This window comes from Aptenodytes forsteri, unplaced genomic scaffold (genome assembly GCF_000699145.1).
Source record: "Aptenodytes forsteri isolate BGI_AS27 unplaced genomic scaffold, ASM69914v1 Scaffold15, whole genome shotgun sequence".
Classification (NCBI taxonomy): domain Eukaryota; kingdom Metazoa; phylum Chordata; class Aves; order Sphenisciformes; family Spheniscidae; genus Aptenodytes; species Aptenodytes forsteri.
This window is the reverse complement of record NW_008795129.1, coordinates 20,307,017-20,329,903: the sequence shown is the minus strand read 5'-3', so window position 1 is coordinate 20,329,903 and position 22,887 is coordinate 20,307,017. Positions and strand designations below refer to the sequence as shown.

The window sequence follows — 22,887 nt, the reverse complement described above, 5'->3', positions numbered from 1 at the left end:
CCCCTTCCCCGAGCGGGCTCTTCTCTCCGTCCCCCGCCCCCCCCCGGCGGCCGGCGGAGCTCACCCGTACCCGGCTTTGCGCACCAGGCGGGAGGCGGCGAGGGGAGGCGTTAGCGCTGTCCTGGGAAGCGATCGCGTGGAAGGGCTGGATGTGCTCCGCCGCTGCCCGTGGAGGCAGGAGGCGTTTGCTGCAATATCGCACTTAAACTGAAAGCAGCTGTAAACAAATGCGAAGTGACAAAACTTTAAAGAACAAGGAAGGAAAAAAGCTAGTAGCTTCAATCTCTGTACTTAAATCCTCTACTTAACTTCTTTCTGAAATAGTAAGTATTAGAAGCTTTATAATGTGCTTGTCTAAAACATCTAATGATAGTTACTTTTCTCAAGAGAAATTAAAATATTTCTGATGACGTGTTTTGCTATTTCTGCTTCTATTTTCTGCAGGCTAATTATGTTTTTATCTCGGGATGGGTAAGCTCACATAACTCTTTGCAGTGCCTTGCAGTGACTTGAAGTGGCTTGGACTTCTTTAAACTGGAAGATGTGGAGTGGACTGTTACCTCCAGGACTGAATGAAAGTGATGTTGACTTAAGTTCTGATGATGGAGACAGATCGCATAGTTCCTTTTCAAGGGAAGATGCAAAAGAGGGTATTGAAAGAGTTCAGCTTTCTGAATTCCAGGAGAATGGACCTGAAAGTAATGCCATCAGTGAACCCATTTTGCTATCGGTGACAGATGGAGAAAACGAATCTCAGACGTGCCCTTCTGGAGTTTCTTTAAATATGTGGAATGTGGGTATCGTTACAGAGCATAAATGCAACATAATCAAAGTCGAATGGCTAATTTTTAAATTAAAATAACTCGATGTTGAATATTCAATATACAGATCTGAAATGAAGTAAAATATGATCAAAGTGCAGTCATCGTAATATACCTTAGATTGTTTCAAGCAGGGTGAACGGGAATTTAGATAGGAAGTGAATGTAACTATTTTTTTTTCCCCTAGTGCAGTGGTGATTGAAAGCACAGCAGGGAGATGTTTGGATAACTATACAGTTGCATAAAGACTTGTGTTTTCGGTAGTGTATGGGCTCTGAGCTTCTTCGTAACTGCTTTCTGTATTAGTAAGGATTTACAGCTTAAGTATATCAGCCACTGTACTGGTGATGCATATTTGTGAAGTAGAGGTGTACCTTTCCGCTTTCTGTAGGGCTTAGTTGCAGGTATTCAGACTCATAGTTGCTTATAACCTCTTGATTTTCCTGTTGCATGTAAAGACTGAAAAAATAAACATAAACAAAGCAATCTACATTTTAGACTTTTGAGTCAAAATAAGAATTGGCAAAAACTAGTTGCTCTCCTCCATCCATTGATCCATGTAGGTAGCCTGCTGTGCAAGGACTATGCTGTCAGTAATACTTGGATTACAAACTACCAGCTAGGCAATAACAACACATTGAATAGCTCAGGAGCGCGCAACCAGCGTAAGTGTATTCAGTGTGGTGTCCCATGAGAAAACTCGGGTTTGAATAGTCCTGGGATTTAGGCAGGGCAGAAAGTCAGAGAGAGCTGATGAAAGATTAGAGGCAATTCCAGTTTAACACCATCAGAATTGGATGTTCTCAATGCATAAATTTTAATGTAATAGATATAACAAGGTACTGTGGATAAATAAGATATTGGGACAACATTTCTCAGCACACTTTGTAATTAATTAAAAAATGGGAAAAAAGTTTAAAAATACTGATTTGTCTTTTCTTAATCTTGTAGAAATTTGTGGAGCTTCAGAAGAAAAACCGTGAAATGAAAACCCAAGCAAATCAGGGAAACAAAAGCAGAAAAAGAAAGCGCCGCAGAAAAGGTGTTTTATATAACTACAGAATTTATTTTCTCAAAATGGAATTAGTATCAAATACATTGGAAGTGGGATTTGCTGGTTTTGGGGGGGTGTGTTTATTGTTTGGTTTTTGGGTGGTTTTTTTTGTTTTGTTTTTTTTACCAAGAACTGAATGCCTGAGTAGATGTATTCTAGCTATTATCTAGGATTTTATTTTTCCAGTTGTATACATCACTTGTAGGACTAAGTTGTAAATTGCTACTTCAAGCTCAAGTAGTAAGTTTGTCCTCTTTTTAAAAAGGAAGTAGAACTTACTTGGTTAATACTGATGTATAGTGGCTAAGTGTATTTCAGTAATTCTGTAAAACATACTTTTGTGTATTCTGGTTTAAAACTTCTTTGCAGATATTGTAGGAGGTTCTTCATATGAAAAGTCTTACAGCTGAGTGGTTTAAATCCACATGAACATTGGGTAAAAATCCTAGTGTGTCAATCTTTCAAAGGAAATGAGACCAGTTGGAGTTCTGTTAACTTCATTGGATGCTGTAGGGTATTACTGTGTAATGTTGTATTTTTTTTTTTTCCCCCCCCTTAGAAAAACAGAAAAAGAACGATGAAGTGACTAAGAGGTATAACCAGATCAATGTGATTATCTGAGGTCTGTTTTTAATATCAGACAAACCTTGTAAAAAGCTTGACCACATGCATGGCCAAAGCCTAACTGAACATCGTGTGAAATATTGGCTGAAGTTGTTCGGTGTCTCCGTCAGGCAGGCTGAATTTGATACCAGTGACTGTGATAGTTTATTGCTTGGTTTTAAAAATCAACACAATTGTTTTATTTAATGCAACTTAAAATGGACTTAATGTTATTCCTAATGATGTTTTGCATGTAATTACATACAAGCTCCTGTTCAGCCTGCTGCTCCTCCTCTTCTTTTTCCTCCTTGGCAGTGTTAGGTTAATGGTTGGACTCAATGATCTTAAAGGTCTTTTCCAACCTAAATGATTCTATAACCTTGCTTTCAAGATTGTGGAATTACACTTAGAGGGGAAGGAATAATTAATTTCACTTCCATTAAAAACTGAATGGGTGAAAAGAGCATGTCTGCCAAATAGAAGAATTTCTTTTAGCGTTGAAAAGAATCTTACAAGTTGTGGAAAGGGAACTGGTTATATTAATGACTTTTTTTTGGTTGTTTTTAGTAGTCAACAGTTGGCAAATGAAGACAAATGGAAAGAACTTACGCAATACTTTGGAATCAATGATAGATTTGAATCGCCTGTGGATAGCAGGGCTCCGCAAAAGGTGACTGTTGATACAAAAGCAATGTCAGCTTGTACTTGGCAGTAAAAGAACTCAGCGCTAACTGAGATAGGAATAAAACTGAGACTATTTGAAAGTGAGTAAATGATTAAGTCACTCTGAAGAATGATAATTTTGTGCACATTTTTAATTAATTTCCTTTTAGATATCACATGAATCTTACTTGGATTAAAAGGTTGCTGTGCTTTCTTTATAAGACAGTATCCATGCTTGTTTCCTGTCTGGTTTTGTTTTCTATTATCATGAGTGACAAAAGACTTCATATGCATTGTTTGACTTTCTTTTTTATTTTGTTTTTTAGTTAGGTTTTAACTTTAAAATGAGTCAAGTAAATCCTTTATTTGACACCAGTGGCTATGGGAATTCGAGGGCCAAACCTACCCCATACAGTTTTACTGGATTTATAACACATTCTGTTCATAAATATTATTGTGTAACTAGTCATACTTGAAATAACTGGTACAACGTGATGGACAAGTTAAGAAACTCATTATATTGCGAGTTCCTCGTAGCACTGTTTGTTCTGTAGTTTTTCTAGTAAAGGCCTGTATAAGTTCTATGACATCAAATGTTCAGTTAGCCTCCTTTATGATACTTTAGGCAAATGAAAAATATAAAAATTAAGTTTCTTGTGCAAGTCCTGAGATACTGTTCACTTCCACTTGAGTTCTTACTTTTGGTGGGTATTTAGTTGTCATTAAACTGTTCAGGATAGATCTGGAATGAGGCCCAAAGTGTTAAAATGCAGATGCTCTCCATGTAAGTTCAGGTATCTTATCACTAGTGGAACGTATGTCTCATTAATTTCAGAAAAGACATCTAACAGAATTGGCTATCACTGCAACTTCCAATTGTGCACTTTTTTTCCAACTTCCACCTGAATAATTCCAGTGCGGTATTATCAGATCACTGTTTCTCAAGAATTCTGTTTGCTTTTTTGCTTTTATCTTTTAAAAATGTATATGTTATGAAACTGTCAAATGTGTTTTCTTTAGCATCACTGATATTTAAAACCAGTGAGGCTGTAAATTGCCTTTTGTTATGAGAGTGAGTTTTTTGTGAAATCTTGAAGTCAGTGCCTACTGCTATGCTACCCTTCTGTATTCCTTCAGAAGTTTCCAACTATAATTTCCAGTAAATATTTACTTTTTGTTACATTATTTGTAAATGTCGTTAAACATGTTATGTTGATCATAAAGGTTATTTTCTTATTTTCAGAGGTTAAATTCTGAAGCTTTTTCATTGTTTTCCATAGGACTGCTAGAATTTTTAATTTATTAGCACAGTGGAGTGGCACCATGCCAGAACTCCGTTTTTGGATAAAGATAACATCTTAGAAGTGTAACGATACAGTGGTAATTGCCATTCTTCATGTTACCTGACACATACATTTCACATTTTGTTTAGAAAGCTCCAGGGATGGAAGAGATAAGCCAGATCCTCAGATGAAATTTTATTGTGACAGGCATAAACTAGTCCGTGTAATTTTTTTAACCTACAGTATTATCCTGCACATAAGGTGGAACTAATGCAATGATTTGTGCTCAGGCAGCCTTTCAGTGAATTGTTAATTATACTGTCCATTACAATACATGGACAAAGTGATTTGTGTTACGTAGAAATTACAGGTTTATGCAGTGTCTTAAAATAAAGAATTTTATGAAAGAAATATTCTTAGAAAGGAGGTGCTCCCTTTAAACAAGTTATTTCTTTATTTGTCCTAAAGATACTTGCTTTTCTTTTTCTAGTCTGGCCTTGAACTTAGCATAGAGAAGTCGGTGGCTGAAGGTGACATTGATAAGGCTGAGGAGCTGAGTGATAGATTAGCCATTCGTGAGGTAAGTGGACTATTAACAAAAACTCAGAGGAAACATTTAGTTCTGTACATCTGTACAAAAAGCGTCATAACTAAAATATCATTGAAGATTGTTTGGGGCATCTTTCCCATTTCCTAAGCAGATTTCTGTCAGCGATTGAAGGATTTTGCTGCTGATCTAGTAATACTTGGACAGCTGTAGTATAAGACTTGAAAATACAACCATGAACAATCCCAAATAACCTTGCTTTAAAGCCTTCATGCTGACTCCACGAGTCAGAGGAGTCAGTAACTAGTCATCTGTATTGAGCTTTTGATTTTTCTGTATGTTGCAAGCCAAGAAAACAGGAGTAGGATGTTCCCTTCCTGTCAGTTCCCTGTGCCTCAGATTTTTCTTTGCGTTCCCTCCCCAATAAGCTTGGGAAGCCTGAAGAAAGGTAGAGATTTAGCAAGCTTAGAGCAAGACATGCCCAAAATAAGGACAGATATACCCAAACTTGTGCGCCATTGCTTTTTGTCCTGTGTGTTCATGTGATAAGGAGTTGATGGCTGGAAAAATTCTGAAGAAGAATGGGAGTAGGTGGATGTCAAACATATTGCTGTAGCCTTAGAATAATGTTAATAAAATAAATGGATTTTTTTTTCGCCTTGTCATAATTTTTAGTATATAAATGCATATCTACCAAAAAAATAAATCCAGGTGAGAGAAACTCAATTTTTTCAAGATGTCTTGTTAGTTGGTGTATCTGGGTAATTTTATGAAGGCTATGCTGCTCTTTGCTGCAAAAATTGGACCCTTTAAATTTGTATGTAGTGCTGAGCGAATACTTAAACTGGTGAGGAATCTATCAGACACCTCTGGTAATTGCAATTTCATGTAAGAAATAGTTAAATTGGTGCACATATGGTAGGTGGTAGCAGCTGAAGTACATAACTGAAATCCATGAAGGCTGTTGTGCCCACTGTTATTTGTGTGTGAGGGAGAAAATGCAAAGGAAGAAAATTAGGATAAAAAGATAGTGGGAATAGTTTTGAAGCCAGGTAAGAAAAAATAACTAACTAAGTACTATTTGAGGTGAGTGGAGAAGCTATCATTAAGTCATCTGATTTATATAATTTATAATATAAATTGAGAATATTTATAGTTTAATTATATAAAATTTGCTTTCATTCCTCTATCTTGCGTATTCTTCCATCTTCACAGAGGTAATGGGAATTTTCTGTCCACACTAGCAAAATTCGAAGGTATTAAGAAAGGAAAGACAAGTTCCGAATACTTCTCATTCTCATACAAATATTTAAAATGTTTCCCAAGTACAGGGTTTCAAGCTAAGCTTTAATGTAAAATTGCAGACTTAAACCTCTTTAATGCAATATAATATAATATTGTGATGGCTTTAAAAACAGATGGCTTTTGAAATGGGAAATACAGTTCTTAAGGTTCTCTAAGGTTAGGTAAAAGTAACTTCCTCCGTATGTGTTCTTACAGGATCATTGAACTCCTACATTTAGTCACTCAGGGCACTTTCTAATGACTCACTCTTACCTGCCTTTTCACCAGTGATCTCAAAACTTCAGTCCACAAAGATAACAGCTATTGACAGTGATAGGAACGTGCCCTAATGTTCCCTTTAAGTCTGACCAGCTTCTCACTGTGATGTTGTTATATTACCTTTTGTGTGTACAAAAAATGCTTGCTGTTCTCCTTCACAAATGTCATTATCCCATCTACTCTAAAGTGGCTAGAGTATCATAATCAATAAAACATACTGAGGTTCTAGTGCAAATTGTTTGACTATAAAAACAAATTAAGAAGTTTTAAGGTTTTGTAATATTTATGAAAAACTGTTATCTGATTTCAGTAGCCATGGGATTGTACAACATCTAGCGTATCCCAGGTGCTACAGCAATGTATTACTATTTGTGGAACATTAGCTCCAAATTGTTGACTTTCAAATATTAGCATGTTGTAATTCTGAAAACAAAATGCTTGAAACATTATTAGTATTCACAGCCTTGACTTGGTTTTGGTTAAGTGGGTTTATCTGAATAAATAGTATGTTGAAAGAAGGAAAACTCAAATGACTCTGGCTTGATCTCATGAGGAGTTCTGTCGAGGCAGAATCCGTGTGAATTCACTGGGGTTCTCTACTGTTGTAAAGGTGTGTTACATTACCCACTGCAAGATTCATTTTTATTTGTGATTTTTAAGAAGCTGTATTTTTTTTTAATGATTCTTTTAAAATACTTTTTGTTCTAAGGAAATCATTCTAACAGTGACTAATTCTGATTCAGTGAAGAGCTATAGAAAAGGATTTGATTATGGAAGAGGTCGATTCAAAAATCATTGTTTTGTATACAAGTACAATTAATAAAATACTGCTTTCATATTGTGTAGTATTGATTCAATCACTACTTTCCTTCTCTAGACAATTTAAAGAAATGTCCCTTTTAAACTTATTTTATATAATACTTCTAAGAATTGAGTTAATTTTTAAAGTATGTGGCTATTTGTATCCTCTAACTTCCAAATGCAGTACAACACTGAGCAAGTCAGGCATGGAACTATACTATGACTGTATTGAAGTACACCACTTCTGAAGTCTAGAGAAATAAGTCGATGAATTATTGTTCTTTTATCTCAACTTAATCTTTTTATATATAGTTTTCATTTTTCTTGAGCAATGTTGCAGGGTTGGGGGCAGGGAGTGTATGAGAAACAGCTGCCTTCTGTTTGGGGTACAGCTCCCCTTGCAACCATGTGAAAAATGTTCAGTGGGTAGGTGTTCTTTTTGAAATCAGGTGTATGGGATTTTAATCGGCACCATTTTCTTTTGCAAGAAGCAGTGACTGGAACCTGCTGATAAAGCTTTTGCTTTGAGGCACAGATCCCAGAGTTCTTAAAGCCGTTTCCTGCCTTAATAAGTGAAACTAATTTTTGATGTATAACATTTATAAGCCTGTGAAACTGATAGGGCAGCTTCAGTATTTAGAAAAATGAAGCCAAAAATAAACAGATGATGAGAATAGGCAGTAAAAACATGTCCTAAAAAGCAAAGGAATGCCAAAATGATGCTGTCAATATGCTGCTATTATGACATGGAGAGAAAAGTTTTTTTTAAAATCAGATTCCTTTAAAATCAGTGATGATTTAGGCAATATGCACAATCTAGCTGCTGTGAGTGGATCACTGAAACGTACATCCTAAATGATACTGCTTCATGGTTTTGGGTCTTTTGGTTTCCATGTGGTACTTGTTGCAGGTTCTTTAAGGAAAATGTTATTGTACTGCTGTAAATGAGGCTTTGGGCAATATATTATTGGTTGCTTTCTTCTGCTTTAACGAATATGCACAAATGCTGATTTTAAAACAAAACTTCTTAATCTAGTAGCATTCAAGGTTTTAGACTGAGAGTTAGAAGTTAGAACTTGCATACCTTGTGCATGAGGCTCTATTTACTAGTGACTGCATGTGTGGATTCATATGTAGCTTTTGAGACTAGCTAAAAATGTGTTACCCCTTTTTTATTGGCAGTTGCATTTCTAGGAAAAAAAAAAAAAGAATTGTACTTATGTGATGATGATGATATTCAGTCTAATCTCTTGGCAAACCTCACTACAAAGTGTTACCTTTTGTCTCCTGTTGTCATCCTAGTTTGTGGACTAGAAAAGTGATTGCAGTTAGTTTGGGAGTTACCAGGGTAGCAGATCTCTTAACTGTAGCATCCTTGGCCATCCCTACAGCATGTTCTCTTGTGGGGTGTTCTGCTTCACTAAGAGTTCTAGTGAATTGCTTCTTGATTGCATTATTTTATATACGAGTTAAATTCTTCCTGAACGAATACGGGCACCTCTGCATTATGTTGTATAGAATAATTTGGGCCATCAGTAACTCTGCTTCTTTAGCTAGACTGCTTCTAGAATCCAGTCTAGCTTGAGCATCTCAGTGCTGTGGTGCAGTTACAGTATATAAGATCAGCACTCCTTTGATAAACTTTTGTTGAGCAGCAGCATAATGCAGGTGGGTCACACTGCTTAATCTTAATTCACTGTGGATTTTTAAACACACTGTTAGACCGAATTATTTCTGTAATACCTATAACATAGTACTATTAGTATTAAATAACTAGCAGTTCATTGCAGTGTGCTGGTATAATATGCAGAGTTAACGTTTATTATTGTAATCCAGTTGCTGCCTTTGTTATAAAATTCCAGGGCTTTCAGCATTGGTAGAGAGTCCTTCATGTTTTAAAGTTCTTCTTTTCAAATGTAGAATTGGCATACTTAAAGCTATTGTTTGAACACTGCATTTAATGATGACTTGTTTAACTTGATAGATGCCAACAGAAGTGTTAATATTAATGTAGGAGTTACCCAAAAATTCTGAACCTTTTGGAATGAAAATTGTTGAGAGAATGAAGTTTATGTGGACGCTTAGCTGGGCTGAGATAAGATGGTTTTCTTGGTGATGCTCTCTAGGGTAGAGTAGTTGAGATTTAATGGTAGCAGGTGTTTGGATATGTAGCTGGGAACAGATGCTTGGAATTATGTCAACTTTTCTAACGCTTTCAAAAAACCTTTTTGGAATAATATCTTGAAATGTACTTTAATTGTTCCTACTGTGTTTGTAGGAATCTGCCTAGATTTTTTTGAAGAATAAATGTTGATAAATTAGAGCACTGTGACTGTGCATAGTTGGAGGTGTTTGTCCTTTTGAGTAAGGACGATATGTGGAGATATCTGGTAATTTCACTTTGCTGTAAATCAGTTTCAATTTGGAGTGATACTTGTAAAAGTTCTCTTCCTAATTAAACCAAGTAATTTGAAAAGATTCCCCCCCCAATATATAAAGCTGAAAATATTTTCCAAGCTTTTTTTCCCCTAGAGAAAGAATTTTTTCACAGTGCTTTTGTACTCAGATCATTGTGCGGTGGCTCAAGAAGCAGATTGCAGATTGCAGATTTCTTATGGCTCTAATATTCTGAGAACTAACCTGGCTAAACCTCAAACTTTGCACTGTGCTTGTGGTTTTTGTGTTAACTGCCTGGTAGGTTGGTGCCACATTGTCTAAGAGTGCATTAGCCTCAGGACTGTAACTTGAACATGATAAAATAATCTCGACCATATTAGACTTACCTGTCAAAAGGAACTTTTAAAATATTTTGTAATTTAGTGTGCTAAATTACTGGAGTAGTTGTCAGGCTCTAAACAGCGCAGGCTTTTTGACAGCACTATTCCTAAGTGCTTAGCTTAGTGGCTTCTGGCATTTTGGTGAAACATTTTTAAAAAGCTGCAATTTATAGGGAAACTATGGTATTGTAATCAAGCTTAAATGAAAGATCTACATTGTAATCAATGAAATTAACTGTCTATTCACTGGGATATCATTCTCATGTTACAGCAAGATCAGTCCTGCTGTTGTCTTCAAAATTCATTGCATCAGTTTTGATAATTTTCTAATGATCAAATTAGTATCTGTTGTCTGTAAGTAACTTCCAGTCATATAATTTAGAATGGGAAGTACACGAGCAAGGTTGTATGTCATAACCATTGAGAACCATTCTGGAAGCTGTTTTCAATTTGAAAATCTGGGTAGGATATGATTGATCATGAGATTGCACACACATTACTGTTTCAGATGGACAGGTTATAGTGCTTGATGCTCTTCTATTAGTAAAACAGTTTCATTTATAAATTCTGTGCAACTTTCACAATTTATCATAGTGCTTTTAGGTACCTGAAGAGATTGATGCAGTTTTATATGGAATGTAATCAAGCACCAGTTAACTTGGAAGTCTTGCCCATTGAAGGACATGGGGGGAGGGGGAAGAGTTTATTTTTTTATCTCTGAAAGATTTTCTTTCTAACACTTAGTGGAGGTGCTTCCAAATACCTCTCTTCATTGAGGTTGTTTTCTTTTAACCTTTGGAACATGGCAGGGTTATCACCTAGAATTACATTCTTATGCTCCCTTAATTATGTATATCTTTTCCTTAACAAACCTTAAAAAAAGATTTTATATGTTACAAGTCTAATTAAAGAGACAGACAAAGCACAGTTTATACTGTAGATTTTTTCTGCAGTTCAATTAATCAGCATGTTTTCTCTTTTAATTAAAACCATTTTAGTAAATTAAAGCCCACAGCAAAACACATATATAATTTGTTTGTAATTAGCTCTTAATTGGTGGTAGTTGAAGCTTAGCACCCTTGGTTTCTTTCTTCATGATTGCCATTTTATTAGCAGCCAGTCATTAATTAATCTTTTTTCTAATTAGCTTATAAAACTGTTGATGGCACATTATTGTAAATGTGATTTTAAGTTCAAAGCTTGTTAATAAGCTTTCTTACTTAGAAGAACAGAGATAAAGAAATTGCTGAAAACAGTACTACAGTTCTTTTTTTAAAACTGCCTTTCTTATAAGGGGGCTGTGTAAAGCATCTAACAGCTTATAGTTAATTTTTTAATGCTGTGTTTTCTCATGAATGGAAGAAGTTACTTGCATTTAAATGTTTAAGTCTACCAAAGAGCTTAATATTAGAACAGTTTTCTGTCCTTTCTCCATTCCTGTGTCATCCAAATATAATTTGATGTTGTAATACACAGCATAAAAATACAACAAAGGTATTACAAAGTATTTTACAGTGGAAGTTGAGCACATCATTGAAAGGGGACAATTTTCATTGCAAAATCCACTCGGTATTCTTGTTTGCTTTATATATTTTATATACGTCAGCAATGGGTAACATTCCATAACATAAGAGGAGAAAATCATTGCTAAAGGCAAGCCTGAAATAACTAGATTCATATTTGATGAAACTGTTACACTGTATTAAAAGGCTGTTTGGCTTCTCTGGTATGATCATAGGATATTTGAGGACCTGTTTGAATATAGATGTTTTGTTAGAGCTTCTGTAGGTTTAGCATTTTGTATGTCATACCTGAATATTTCTGGAGCAGTTCTTGAATCGGTTGTCTCGTTACTTGTATCATTCAACATTTACATTGCACAGTGCTATCTTAATGAAAAGTCTTTGCTTTATGATATTTAATGTTAAATGTCATGTTTTTCAAGGAAGTTTTCTGGAAGTTACAGTGGATTCTGTTGCAACTTAATAAAAATGTTTACTCTTCTGCTTGAACTTTACATACTATTTCAACTTCAGCCATTTCTTTGCTTGTTTCAGAAGTGTTTTATGATGCTGTGCAAGAAACACTAGAAAGGGATAGCTGACAAGGAAAAAATTAAAAATTGGATAAAAAGTAAATGAATAATGTCATATTACTAAAAAGATGAGAGGCTAATTTGTGCCGACTTTTTGCTAATTTTGTTCAAGCCTCAAAATGAGGAGCTGTCACCCGTTCTGTGTAGCACTGATGACAGTGCCAATGATCCATGAAATAAGCTGCCGCTGGCTTTGTTCTGATAAGAATGAACAAATCTGCACAATGTACGGCTCCCAGAATCTCATTTTCATACTTGCATGCAGGCTAAAAGAAATAAGCTGTTTGCAGGCTTGATTAATCAGACATTTGAGGGTTTTTTGTCTCTTTGATCTCTTTCGTCTCCTAGGTAACTTGCTTGACATTAATGTTGAGCTTGAGTAAAGACAATCAGGAATTGTAGACCAAACTGATATAAAAATTAAAGACCTTAACACTTTAAGTACTCCAGTAATGGTTCCGCTTTACTTCAGAAAACATCTGTTTTCATTTAATTCAAGAACAAAAGAGAATGGCATAAATATTTTTCATGGAGACCTGTTATTCCATAAAAAGTTAAAGGATGATAATTGGTATTTTTAAATAAATGCCTTGAAACTGTTCAAAAAGAAGCAAAGCTTCAGAAATTTGTTACAAGGTAACAATTTCAGCTGAGTAGAAAATTTATGAAAAATAACGGATAAGGAGTTTTCATTTATGCTACATTAAACATCTAGAGTAAGATATTTGACGTGATTATTGGTCAACTTCAAAATGGAAAGGTCTTTGCCCTGTAGAAACTAAGTTGTTTTTTAAGTTTGTTTTACTATATATATATTGTGTTACAAGGATGAACCATTATATCAGCTTTACTACCCAATATGATTTACACACTTTAAACCTGTAAAATTGAAAGGAATTTAAAAAAAAAATGTCGCAGTGCGTTTGCTTGAGGTTATGCAGACGCTTTTACAAATCTTCCAAGTGGCTGTAGAGATGAATGCCTCAAGGGTCTAGCCAGGGCCCTGCTTTTCCAACCAGCTAAAGCCCTTATCTTAAATCCAAGCAAAGTACCATTAATCTTTTTGAAAGACCTTTTATGGCTTTTAATATATCCCAAATTAGAACATTTTACACCCTTGGTTCCTGAAATATGGTGATAAAAAGCCTTTAGAGCTTAATTTTCCTTACTGCGTGCTCTGACCAATTTGCAGTTCTTTGTGATAATGTTTAGACACCTTAATTAAAATGCAGCAAAATATTGGATGTTCTATATGGAAAATGCTGATACTTTGACTACACAAGAAATTGTTGTATATATTTTTATCCATGCTTTCTTACTTCTTTTAAGATTGTATTTTATTGAGTTATCTGATGACCTGAATTTTTTTTTAATGTAAAACCCATTGACCAAGGTTTTATGGATTTCTTTGGTGGTGGGGGAGGGGGGAAGTGAAAATGTATGTCTGGGTGTGGGTGGGAGCAGAAGACGTTTAATCTGACTAAAATGTTTGTATGTTTGTGACATACTTGTTTTCATGTCTTGAAAATTTGACTCCATGTAGCCTAGGAATGATAACATTAGTACTGCAAAATGTTTCTCCTTTTACTTTCACATACACTACAGAGGATCTTATTATCCCATTTTTTCCGTACTTTTCAAAGATGGAAGATTCTGTCTTCCAAAAAATACAGATCAAAAGATTTTTCTGCAGCACTTGTGTAGACCTCACTTGTGTATATTTGTATGTGTATAAGTGTTCAATAGGCCACTAGAATATATTTTAAGGAGATGCTGTTATTCATCACATAGTAAGAGTTAATTTTCAAGTACGTTAGGAGGTAAAATGCAGTTCAAAAATAAAGGCATGGTACTGCTGATTGACTTCAGCCATCAGATTGCTCTATTTTTTTTTAAACTGAAAATTAGTCCTGTTTCAATTAACAAGTAAACAGTTTTTGAATATTTTTAGGTGAGTTTTCTTAAGCATTTTTATACTGCAAGTATATTAAAGTTAATAGCTGTCCTTAAATATTAAGTGACAATGCAAATAAGAGAATGTTATGCTCTAGTCTTTGACTTGAGATTTGGCAGTTCAGATGTTGGCATTGAATTACTGATTATGTAAAATGTTAATGCTCAGGGGAAAAATGATGTACCTAATAATATAAAAGTTTTGAAATGTCTGGTCATATGAATTATTTTGTGCATCAAGATGATTCCATAGGTACTTACTTATGACTTTATAACACGTGCAAATAGTAGATGAAAAACTTGTTTAGCATTATTTTGCACATTTTTCCTTTTAAAATATTATGCTTACCTCTCAACTCTTTGTGTTGCCAGTGTTTAGAGCCTCAAACAGAGCACAAACTGATGTTGTTCTTACTGCCTACATGCATGTAGACTCTCAAAGCTTTCTGCAGAAAGGCTGCTTTCTTGATTCTTGAACCCTGAAAGGACCATGAGGTAGAATAGTTTATAGTGATGCTGTTTTGTTTTGCTTTGTTAACAAAATGATCAGGGTATCAACCGACCTACGGGGTAGGTGTTTGATGGGAGAGATGTAGATGTGTCAGTGCATCTACACCTGAAGATGCGTTCTGGAGTTCTCTCTCATCTTATCTGGATAAAATGTCTCTCAGAGTAAATAAGAATTGCCTGTATAGATGCCGCAGATTATTGAAGTGTATTACCATTAATAATGGAACTTTTAACCAAAGTGCTAGGAGTGTTCTTTCACTTGGGTCTCCCATGCCTCTCTTGTTTGATGCTCCTATGACATTTTGGGGAAATTTAGAATAACCAGTCAGAAACATGTTAGCTAACTTCAGTAGGTTTGGACTGGATAGGAAGAAAACCTGTTTGTCCACATCAGTTTGTAGCAGTTTTGACTGGATGAATTGCTTGTTTGTCTTGGAGAAAAGAGGTAACTTTTGAGACCAAATTCTTCCATAATGCATAATTTAGTTGCAGATAATGTCAAGTCATGACACCCATCACAAAATGTAACTACAATGAACAAGTTATGAATGCTGATTAAGAAGAATAATCTGGTCATAGTTCACAGTACCTTATTCCATCTTTTTTGCTTTATTCTTTTTTTCTCCCCCTTGACATTCACTAAAGTGAACTTAATTCTCACAGTGTGAGTAAGTTTATGAAAGTAAAGTAGTATTCTCCTACAGCCTATTACAGCCTTATTTGAAAAGCGTGCATATTATCACACTAATAATCTAAAAGCTGGTAATGTGAAGACTAAATGCCAGATGGACTCTAAGGACACTGCTTCATTTACTTTCTGGACAGACTGATTAAAACCTGACTACTGGTACTACTGGAAAATGTGTGGTAGTAGCAGTTCTTCCTGTATAAAACTGTCTTTCTGGGTGGTTTTTGTATTGGTAAGAACTGATACTATTGTGTTAGCACAGCTGAGGTCACAGACTGGTCTTAGTAATGGAGACTGCATCTCGGTGTACATCTATGTCTATATATTTTTTTTAAAAAACCAAAAGGATCTAGTGGGCTGTTGCCCTTTGCTTTTATTCTTGAAAGCAAAGGATTTGGTGAAAAGGATTGCTTGTCCCAGGATCCCACTCCTCTGTATTTCTCTCAAGACATTCTTGCTTGTCTGATCTAATAGTACAGCATCAGCCTAATATTTGAAAGATATTTTAATATCTGTTGACTTTTGAGAAACAATATCAGACCAAGTAATTTGTGAGACTTAAATTTCATACGAGCCATTTGCATCTATTCAGTTTTCCTTTGTTCTTTTTTATGTCTTAGCTTGGTGTGAAAATTGCCAAAGCTGCTGCTTGCCGCAACTTTGTAAAAGCCAAGCAAGAAGCAGAGGCTGCCCAAGAAGCTCGAAAGAAAAAGAAGCTTCCTTGGGGGTAAGTCATTTGAGTATGGAATTAAACATTTGTGGTTTCATTGGCACTAAGTGTATACAATACAATTTCGGTTAAATGTTTTCTTAGTTGAAATAGGCTTGTGCTAATCTTACTTGTTTGGGTTAACCTTGTTGGGTCTTGGGGGTGGTGGTGGTGGTTTTTTTTAGCAGTGTATCAAACTTAAGCACAGAGGCCTTACCAGAATTAATGTTATATGGCTACATTTGCCTTCATGTCTTTATTGCAGTATTAAAAATAAGTGGGGGGTTTTGTTGTTAAGAATAGTATGGTTGAATACCTGAAACACATATGCTTATGATTCTGAACATGGTTTTTGTGCTCTCTTTCAGATTTGAAGCCAAGAAAAGATGGGAAACGAAAAGCAACATGGGATACATGTAATCCATCCTGTTTTCCTCAGGAGTCAAATACCTGTTTTTACTTGAAGAATCTTTGTGGGTGACTCCTTAAATCTAAACACAAAAAAAAAAAAAAAACCCAAAACAAACCCCAAAGCATCAAATTCCTTGTGTTTCTCTTAATGCTGTTAGACTGCAGTATCTTGGTTTGGTGCTCTCCTATAATGTAGCAAAAATACTATCTAAACATCAATACTATGTTAAATATAGTATTTTTTTCCAAAACATGAAAATCTAAGATAATGCATTGTAGAACGCATTTGGAGTCTGGTAGAGAACTCTATGAAGTTGGAATAAAATACTTGGTCCAAATGCGTTCTATGCTGCACTGCAGTTACAGTGCGTGAGTATAAGAGGAGGGATGCTTTCCTGCAAAGGTTATACAGACTTAAAGCAGTAAGTACTACTTTTCTGATTGCTTGAAGTTTGGGGGGGGGGGCACTAAATAAAAGCAAAACTACCCTACCCATTTAAAATCATTATTACTTATGCATTTATGGGCTTAGTAAATATAAACAGAAAAAAATTGGCTGAAAAAGTCCATCCTCCCTTTCCTGGAAGGACCTGGTACTATTCATCATGTCCTGGTGCCGCGTTCTTTGGAATATTTCAAATCCCCATTTTCCTTTCCTTCCCAAGAACTCAAGTTTTAAAAGTCCCAGTTTCTTTGAGCAGATAAAGTATAGAAATATGTATCTTGAAAAATATCTGAAATATGTGTGCAGTTAGCTGCACCCAAGAAATAAGTGCAGATTTTACTCCAAGTCAAATGTTTTACAGATCAATTAGGACTTGAATGTTTGTTATAAGATTATAACAAGAATTGATGATGATGTTTCTTCAAAATTGTTCTCAGTGAAAAGTAAGGACACATTCAGAACTGTAACTTTTCTTCCTGAAGCTCTTGCATGTATGTTTAGTCACCACAATGCCTGAACTGAATTGGTAATGTAAACGTCAGTTATTGTTAACCAAGATTAATATGTTTCAGGCCAAAGGTATGGTATTAGCGTAATGGTGATTTACTATGTAAGTACTTGAGGCTAAAACAACTTGCCAAGAAATAGCAATTTGAAGTTTTACGGCACCAATTCGAAGAGTTTAGGTTTGCAGTCCAACATGGAATAGTGCATTTTTGTTCATTAGCCCTCAGGATGTTTGATTCTTTTTCTTTTTTAGCAGAACATCGTATTTCTTTCACAAAGATGAGTTTGCAATATGGAAATCTGCAGTTAGGTGTAATTAGTTATGATGATGGAGTTGAATACAATCGCCAGGATTGTAAATCAGGGGCTAAACAGGTTTCTGCAGTATAACATCGTAAATCTCACAGTATGGTTTACAAACTACATTAGCTTTAGAAACTTTGGTGTGGAAGGAAGCAAGTGAGATCTCTTTGTAAAGTGATTATAAAGGTAAAGTGCATGTTTACGTGTATAAACAACCAGGTTACACCATGAACCTTCATCAAGATTTTTCTCAGTTCCAGATGTTCCTGTCCAAAACTTACAGACACTCTGTCCATAACTTCTGTTATTTTTTTAAGCAGCTGGCAGATGAGTGTTAGATACAGTTGACCTTTCTGCTTGTTATATACTGAAAAGCAGAATGATGCCGATGTTTTCAGCACAAAATTATCAGCAGTATTCCATTAAACATTAAAAGTAGCATGTATTAAACAAATGCTATATGTTTTCTTGTAATAGTTGCTCTTAATAGTAATAGTGTTTATTAGTCAAATAAAGATCTTGATCTAATTGTAAGGATCAGTGCTGTTTGATATGAAAATGTGCTTTAAAAGAAATCCAAACCCTCAAAAAACAGCTGTTGTCTGAGAAGTTGCCGCATTGTATTTGTTGCAGCAGCAGTGCATACCCAGCCACCTGTAATATTTTTCACTTAAAATAACCCATTAGTTTTATGTTAGGCCATTAATAATGTAACTGTTTAGGAAGTATGCAGAATATTTGCACTGGGTTACTTGTGTGATGAATTTAAAGGTGATCACATTTCAAGTATTTTGATCTACCTAAAGTATTTGCTTAGAATATTAGTTAATTCCCAGAATTATACCATGTTCAAAAAAAAAAACCAAACTACCTGATTAACAGGGAAAATACAAAAGCCTAATACAGCTTTATAGAGATCATCTGAATACATAATAAATAAATGAACGCATAACTGTACCTTTAATAAACATCCTCCTAAATTGCTGATCTGATTCTAAGATGTCTTGCGTTCCTGACACTTTTTGTAGTTTTGCTCTGTACTGTGAATTTTGGCCAAACAAGTGAAACTGCGTTCCGAGATTTAACTCTTCCTGGTTTTTAACAGTGTTAAAACAATCCAAATGCTTGTTTCAGTTAACCGAAACCTTTTTAATCGGCTCAAATATATAATCTCTTATACTGAACTAAATTTGAGATGTAATAATAATTCTTTTAGCAAATGAAAAGTTTGCACTATCTCCTCGTCTGACTGAAATTACATATCTAGAGGAATGTACTCTAAATGATTAATTTCGGCACAAATCTGTTGTGAAGCCAAATATTTATTAGGAGCTCATTTGATGATACTTGAGTTGAGCAACATTTAAAAGGCAGCCTTGCCTAAGCTCCTTCCTACCCCTCAGAAGCCTTGAAAAACCTAAATGCATGCACTAGTTTTTGCCCCAATTTTTTCTCCACCACAATTTCATATTTCTTCCAACTGTAGTAATGGTACCCTCTTGGATATCCTGAGTAGTCTTAAGTCATTTGAGGAAAAATCTTACAGCTTCCCAAGTGCAGTTGTCCGGAGTAAACAGAAAAACTAACTTTGAGAAGGGGAACGTCCTCTCACAATTTCCCATCGTTCTTTGAACAAGGGTCATATCTTGAGCTACCTGGCCTGATCAAAGCTAGCTCTGTTACGTGGCAGTAAGGCCTCTTAACTAAATTTATTACGCGGGTACTATAACACGGTGAGGTGGTTAGATTGCTTTTGGTTTTACAATAGACTTCATTGATGTCAAGTTGATGGCTCTCTGCACCATTTCACTAAGCAGTGTAGACGCTCCTCATTGTATGCTTCTGACTCACGTCGGTGTCATATTTTTCATTTCTCCTCCCACCTGGGGATAGTCCAGACTCATGTTCTTGCAATTCTATCACGTTCTAAGACCTACACAATCAAGAAATACATTGTTTATCAACTCCTGTGATAAAATCCAGCCAGTCTGAGGTTTGACAACAGCATGCTAATACAATTGCTAGTGTTTCTTAATACCGCATTCCTGAGCTCCTAAACCAAAGAGTGGCTGCAGGGACAGTTTGAAAGATAAAAACATATATATAGTTGTTAGTTTTAATAGTTTTTTTGCCTGCAACCATAATCTGTATCATTTTTTTTTTAGTTTAATTCTGTTGGACAAGTTTCAAAGATAAATATGGTGTGTAATAAGCCTTTGCAACCTCTAATTTGTGAAGGAGTGTCTGTCCAGTTAATACTTGCTCATTGAAGCAAGGGGTTTTGAAATAGCTGAAGTACGAACTGTAATTACTGATGTCTGTTTCCTATTCACCTATGGCTTCTGGCATTTGATCAAAAAATGTAATGTATTGCTTAATCTCGGAGCATTCCCCACTTTCAAAAGTATTTACTTCGTGAGAATTGTACAGCACTAAATGACCTCAGCAAAACCAGAGTAGTTTTTTTATTTGGCATTGATCGTATGTAGTTAATCCACCAATGAGTATTTGTCCTGTTATTTTTGAATGTTGGTAATTTAGATATGCATGTATTCATAATGTACCTCTAGTGTAAGCTCAAAGCATTTTAAAAAGTATTAAATATATTAATAATGGGGTGGGTTTTTTACTTCACAAATGGGGTGGCTAAAAAGGGGACTATAAAGGTTGAGCAATTTATGCAAGGGCAAACTGCATGCTGGCAGCAAAGTGGCAAATGGAATCTCCTGGTTTGTATGCAATTTGTCATAGCTGGAAATAACATGGAGAAAGAAGTCTTGAACAGATGTGAGGCAGGTGCCTAAATCTCTTTGAAAGCCATTGGGAATTGGGTACCTCATTACCATCTGTCTTACTGAGAGGGTAAAAAACTGGGATATTGAATGCAGATGTTCCAAGCATCACAAGAGTAAGCGGAAGCCCTAATTTCATTTGAGAACAGTTGTCATCTTTCTTGTTGAAAAATGCCTGCATTGCTTTGATCTGCCTCCAGCTGTGTTTATTATACCATCAAATCTTGTCTTCCCAGTTTCCTTGGGACTGTGTGTAACAGAGTTGAGAGGTTTTTTTTACTACTTTGCTTAGAATCAGACCTGGAATATAACGTTTTCTCAAAAAGCATGAGAGTTAAATGGATACTAAGAAATGCAAACAGGCAACTTTTATATAAAAATTAATCTACAGGTTTTGCATGTGATTGTTCTTGCCATGCTCATTCTTTGATTACTCTCATAAATGTGATGGGCACCATCTGAGGAAGGAGAAAGCTATTTGAAGTGAAAAGACAGCATCGTGCCAAGATGTTGGTTCCCACGTATGCTGACTGCTTGGCTCATACAGATGAAGTGACTTCAGGTCAACGTAAAGTGACCACAGATTGAAATGACTTTGTGTTTCTATGTTATATGTCTCAATGAACTAGCCTTTTGCAACTCTTGCTGTAACTGAGTGCAATTCATGTGACGTAAGAGGAAAAGATACATACGGAAATAAGGATTCTTACCCAAATGAGAACAGACTGCTTTCTGATAGCCATGCTTTTTGGCAACCTATCTGAAATGGCCAATATATTCATATACCCCAAACAGCAAATCTAGATATGAAATAAAGTGTAATGCTGCCTGTGCAATCTCTTAGCTAGATGGTATTTATAATATTGTAAGGCTTTCTATGTACATAATTGGTTGCTGACCTTGTGGGATCTTCCTTAATACTGAAATGCTAGTTGGCCTTTACCAGTAGAGCCCACTAATTCCAAACTAGTAGCCCCCTGAATTTACCAGAACTGCTCAATGAGACAAGGAAAAATAATCTGCATCTTCTTTGATGACTGTGATGATTCTGTGAAAAGTCTTCTGCATCTTCTGCATCTGTGATGACAAATCATCACATTCTTTTGTGAACTGAAACAGTTCCCACCATAACCAGGGGCCATTGAGATTATTTTTTTTTAACATTGATTCCTCTTCTGTAGAACTTATAAAAAATACCTTTTCCACAATTATATTCTAAGTATGTCACCAGCTCTCCAAACTATACTCTCTGTAATAGCGTAGGTTTCTAAGAAAGCCCTGAATAAAACTAGGTATAATACACTAGTATAAACTGTAAACACCCAAAGACCATTGGAGGGTTGACGCATTGCAAGATTCAGCTTCTAATTACCATCAAAGAATGCAGCATGGAGCTTTTATTTTTCCCAGAGTTAATGAAGAGAATGTTGAGAGCAGCCTGCTAGCAAGAGCTGTCCTCTCTGTTATCTGCTGAAGGAGTACACAAGCTGCAAAGGGGGAGGGTCAGCCAAATGGGCATTTGCAATTTGAATACTTTTCTCTTTATAGAAATATGTTTATAAAATGTCCTCCACTCTCACCATAGCAGTGCCAAGGGCCTTTCCCGTAGAAATACTCTCTCTTTCCCACAGAATACTCTCTTAAGCATATTTACTGCTTTCGCTTTGCTTCTCTCGCTGTGTTTTTTTTTGTTCATTCTAACAAACAACATTTTAAAATAAGCTTTGCTCTAGGTCACTGTAATTTTTAAAGAACAGCTCAGAGGAGGGATTTGGGTGCACTTTGTCAAGCAACAGCACATTTTTCCAAGCTCCACGGGGCTGCCATTTCATGTCGTACCTTTAGCAGGCTTTTTAAAGATCTGCATCACATCTCACACCCTGGAGTGGACTGCCTGCCACTGGGGTCAAGACTTCAGGTTACCCACCTCTGGTGTGTTTGAGCAGTTGCTCCTTCCTTTTCAATCTCTTCTTCCTAAAGGAAAAAGTGTCTTACTTTTAACGCAGTTCCTTTCAATGATCCAGTTTAGAGTGCGACTCCACAAATAGTTCTATAGGGCTAATTGAGGGAGTGATAGAATGGGGCAGGGAGGTGGGAGCAAAAGGAAGGATGAGGTTCCTGTAGAAGGGGAAAGAGGGAGGGAATAAACCTCTTATACTGGCATTATCTCAGGTCATACTGTGCTCAAGGGCCCCGTGCTCGGTTTTAGTCTGACAGCACTCCCATCGGAATCAACCTTCATTGATTTTGATAGCTGATGATAATGCTAGATGTTGTTGTTAAATATAATTATGGATTTGAAGCATAGAATTATTTGATGTAATTAATTTTCTTTTTTCTGATTCATTCAGAAAGCCCATGC

The 22,887-nt window shown here is 35.8% G+C and overlaps 1 protein-coding gene across 3 annotated transcripts; it reads left to right on the top strand.

Moving 5' to 3' along the window:
* The first annotated feature begins 6 nt into the window (after positions 1 to 6).
* On the top strand, positions 7 to 21,357 carry FAM204A (family with sequence similarity 204 member A). Of its 3 annotated transcripts, none has more exons than XM_009277911.2 (8): positions 7 to 323; positions 496 to 793; positions 1,773 to 1,863; positions 2,435 to 2,468; positions 3,046 to 3,148; positions 4,915 to 5,004; positions 15,979 to 16,085; positions 16,436 to 21,357. In XM_009277911.2, exons 2-8 carry the CDS (start codon positions 542 to 544, stop codon positions 16,485 to 16,487), a joined length of 729 nt encoding a protein of 242 aa, XP_009276186.1. In that variant the 5' UTR covers positions 7 to 323; positions 496 to 541; the 3' UTR covers positions 16,488 to 21,357. The 3 variants fall into 3 exon arrangements, with proteins under 3 accessions (XP_009276186.1, XP_009276187.1, XP_009276185.1); XM_009277912.2 differs by having other exon boundaries at positions 445 to 793; positions 3,049 to 3,148; XM_009277910.2 differs by having other exon boundaries at positions 445 to 793.
* Positions 21,358 to 22,887: the final 1,530 nt, after the last annotated feature.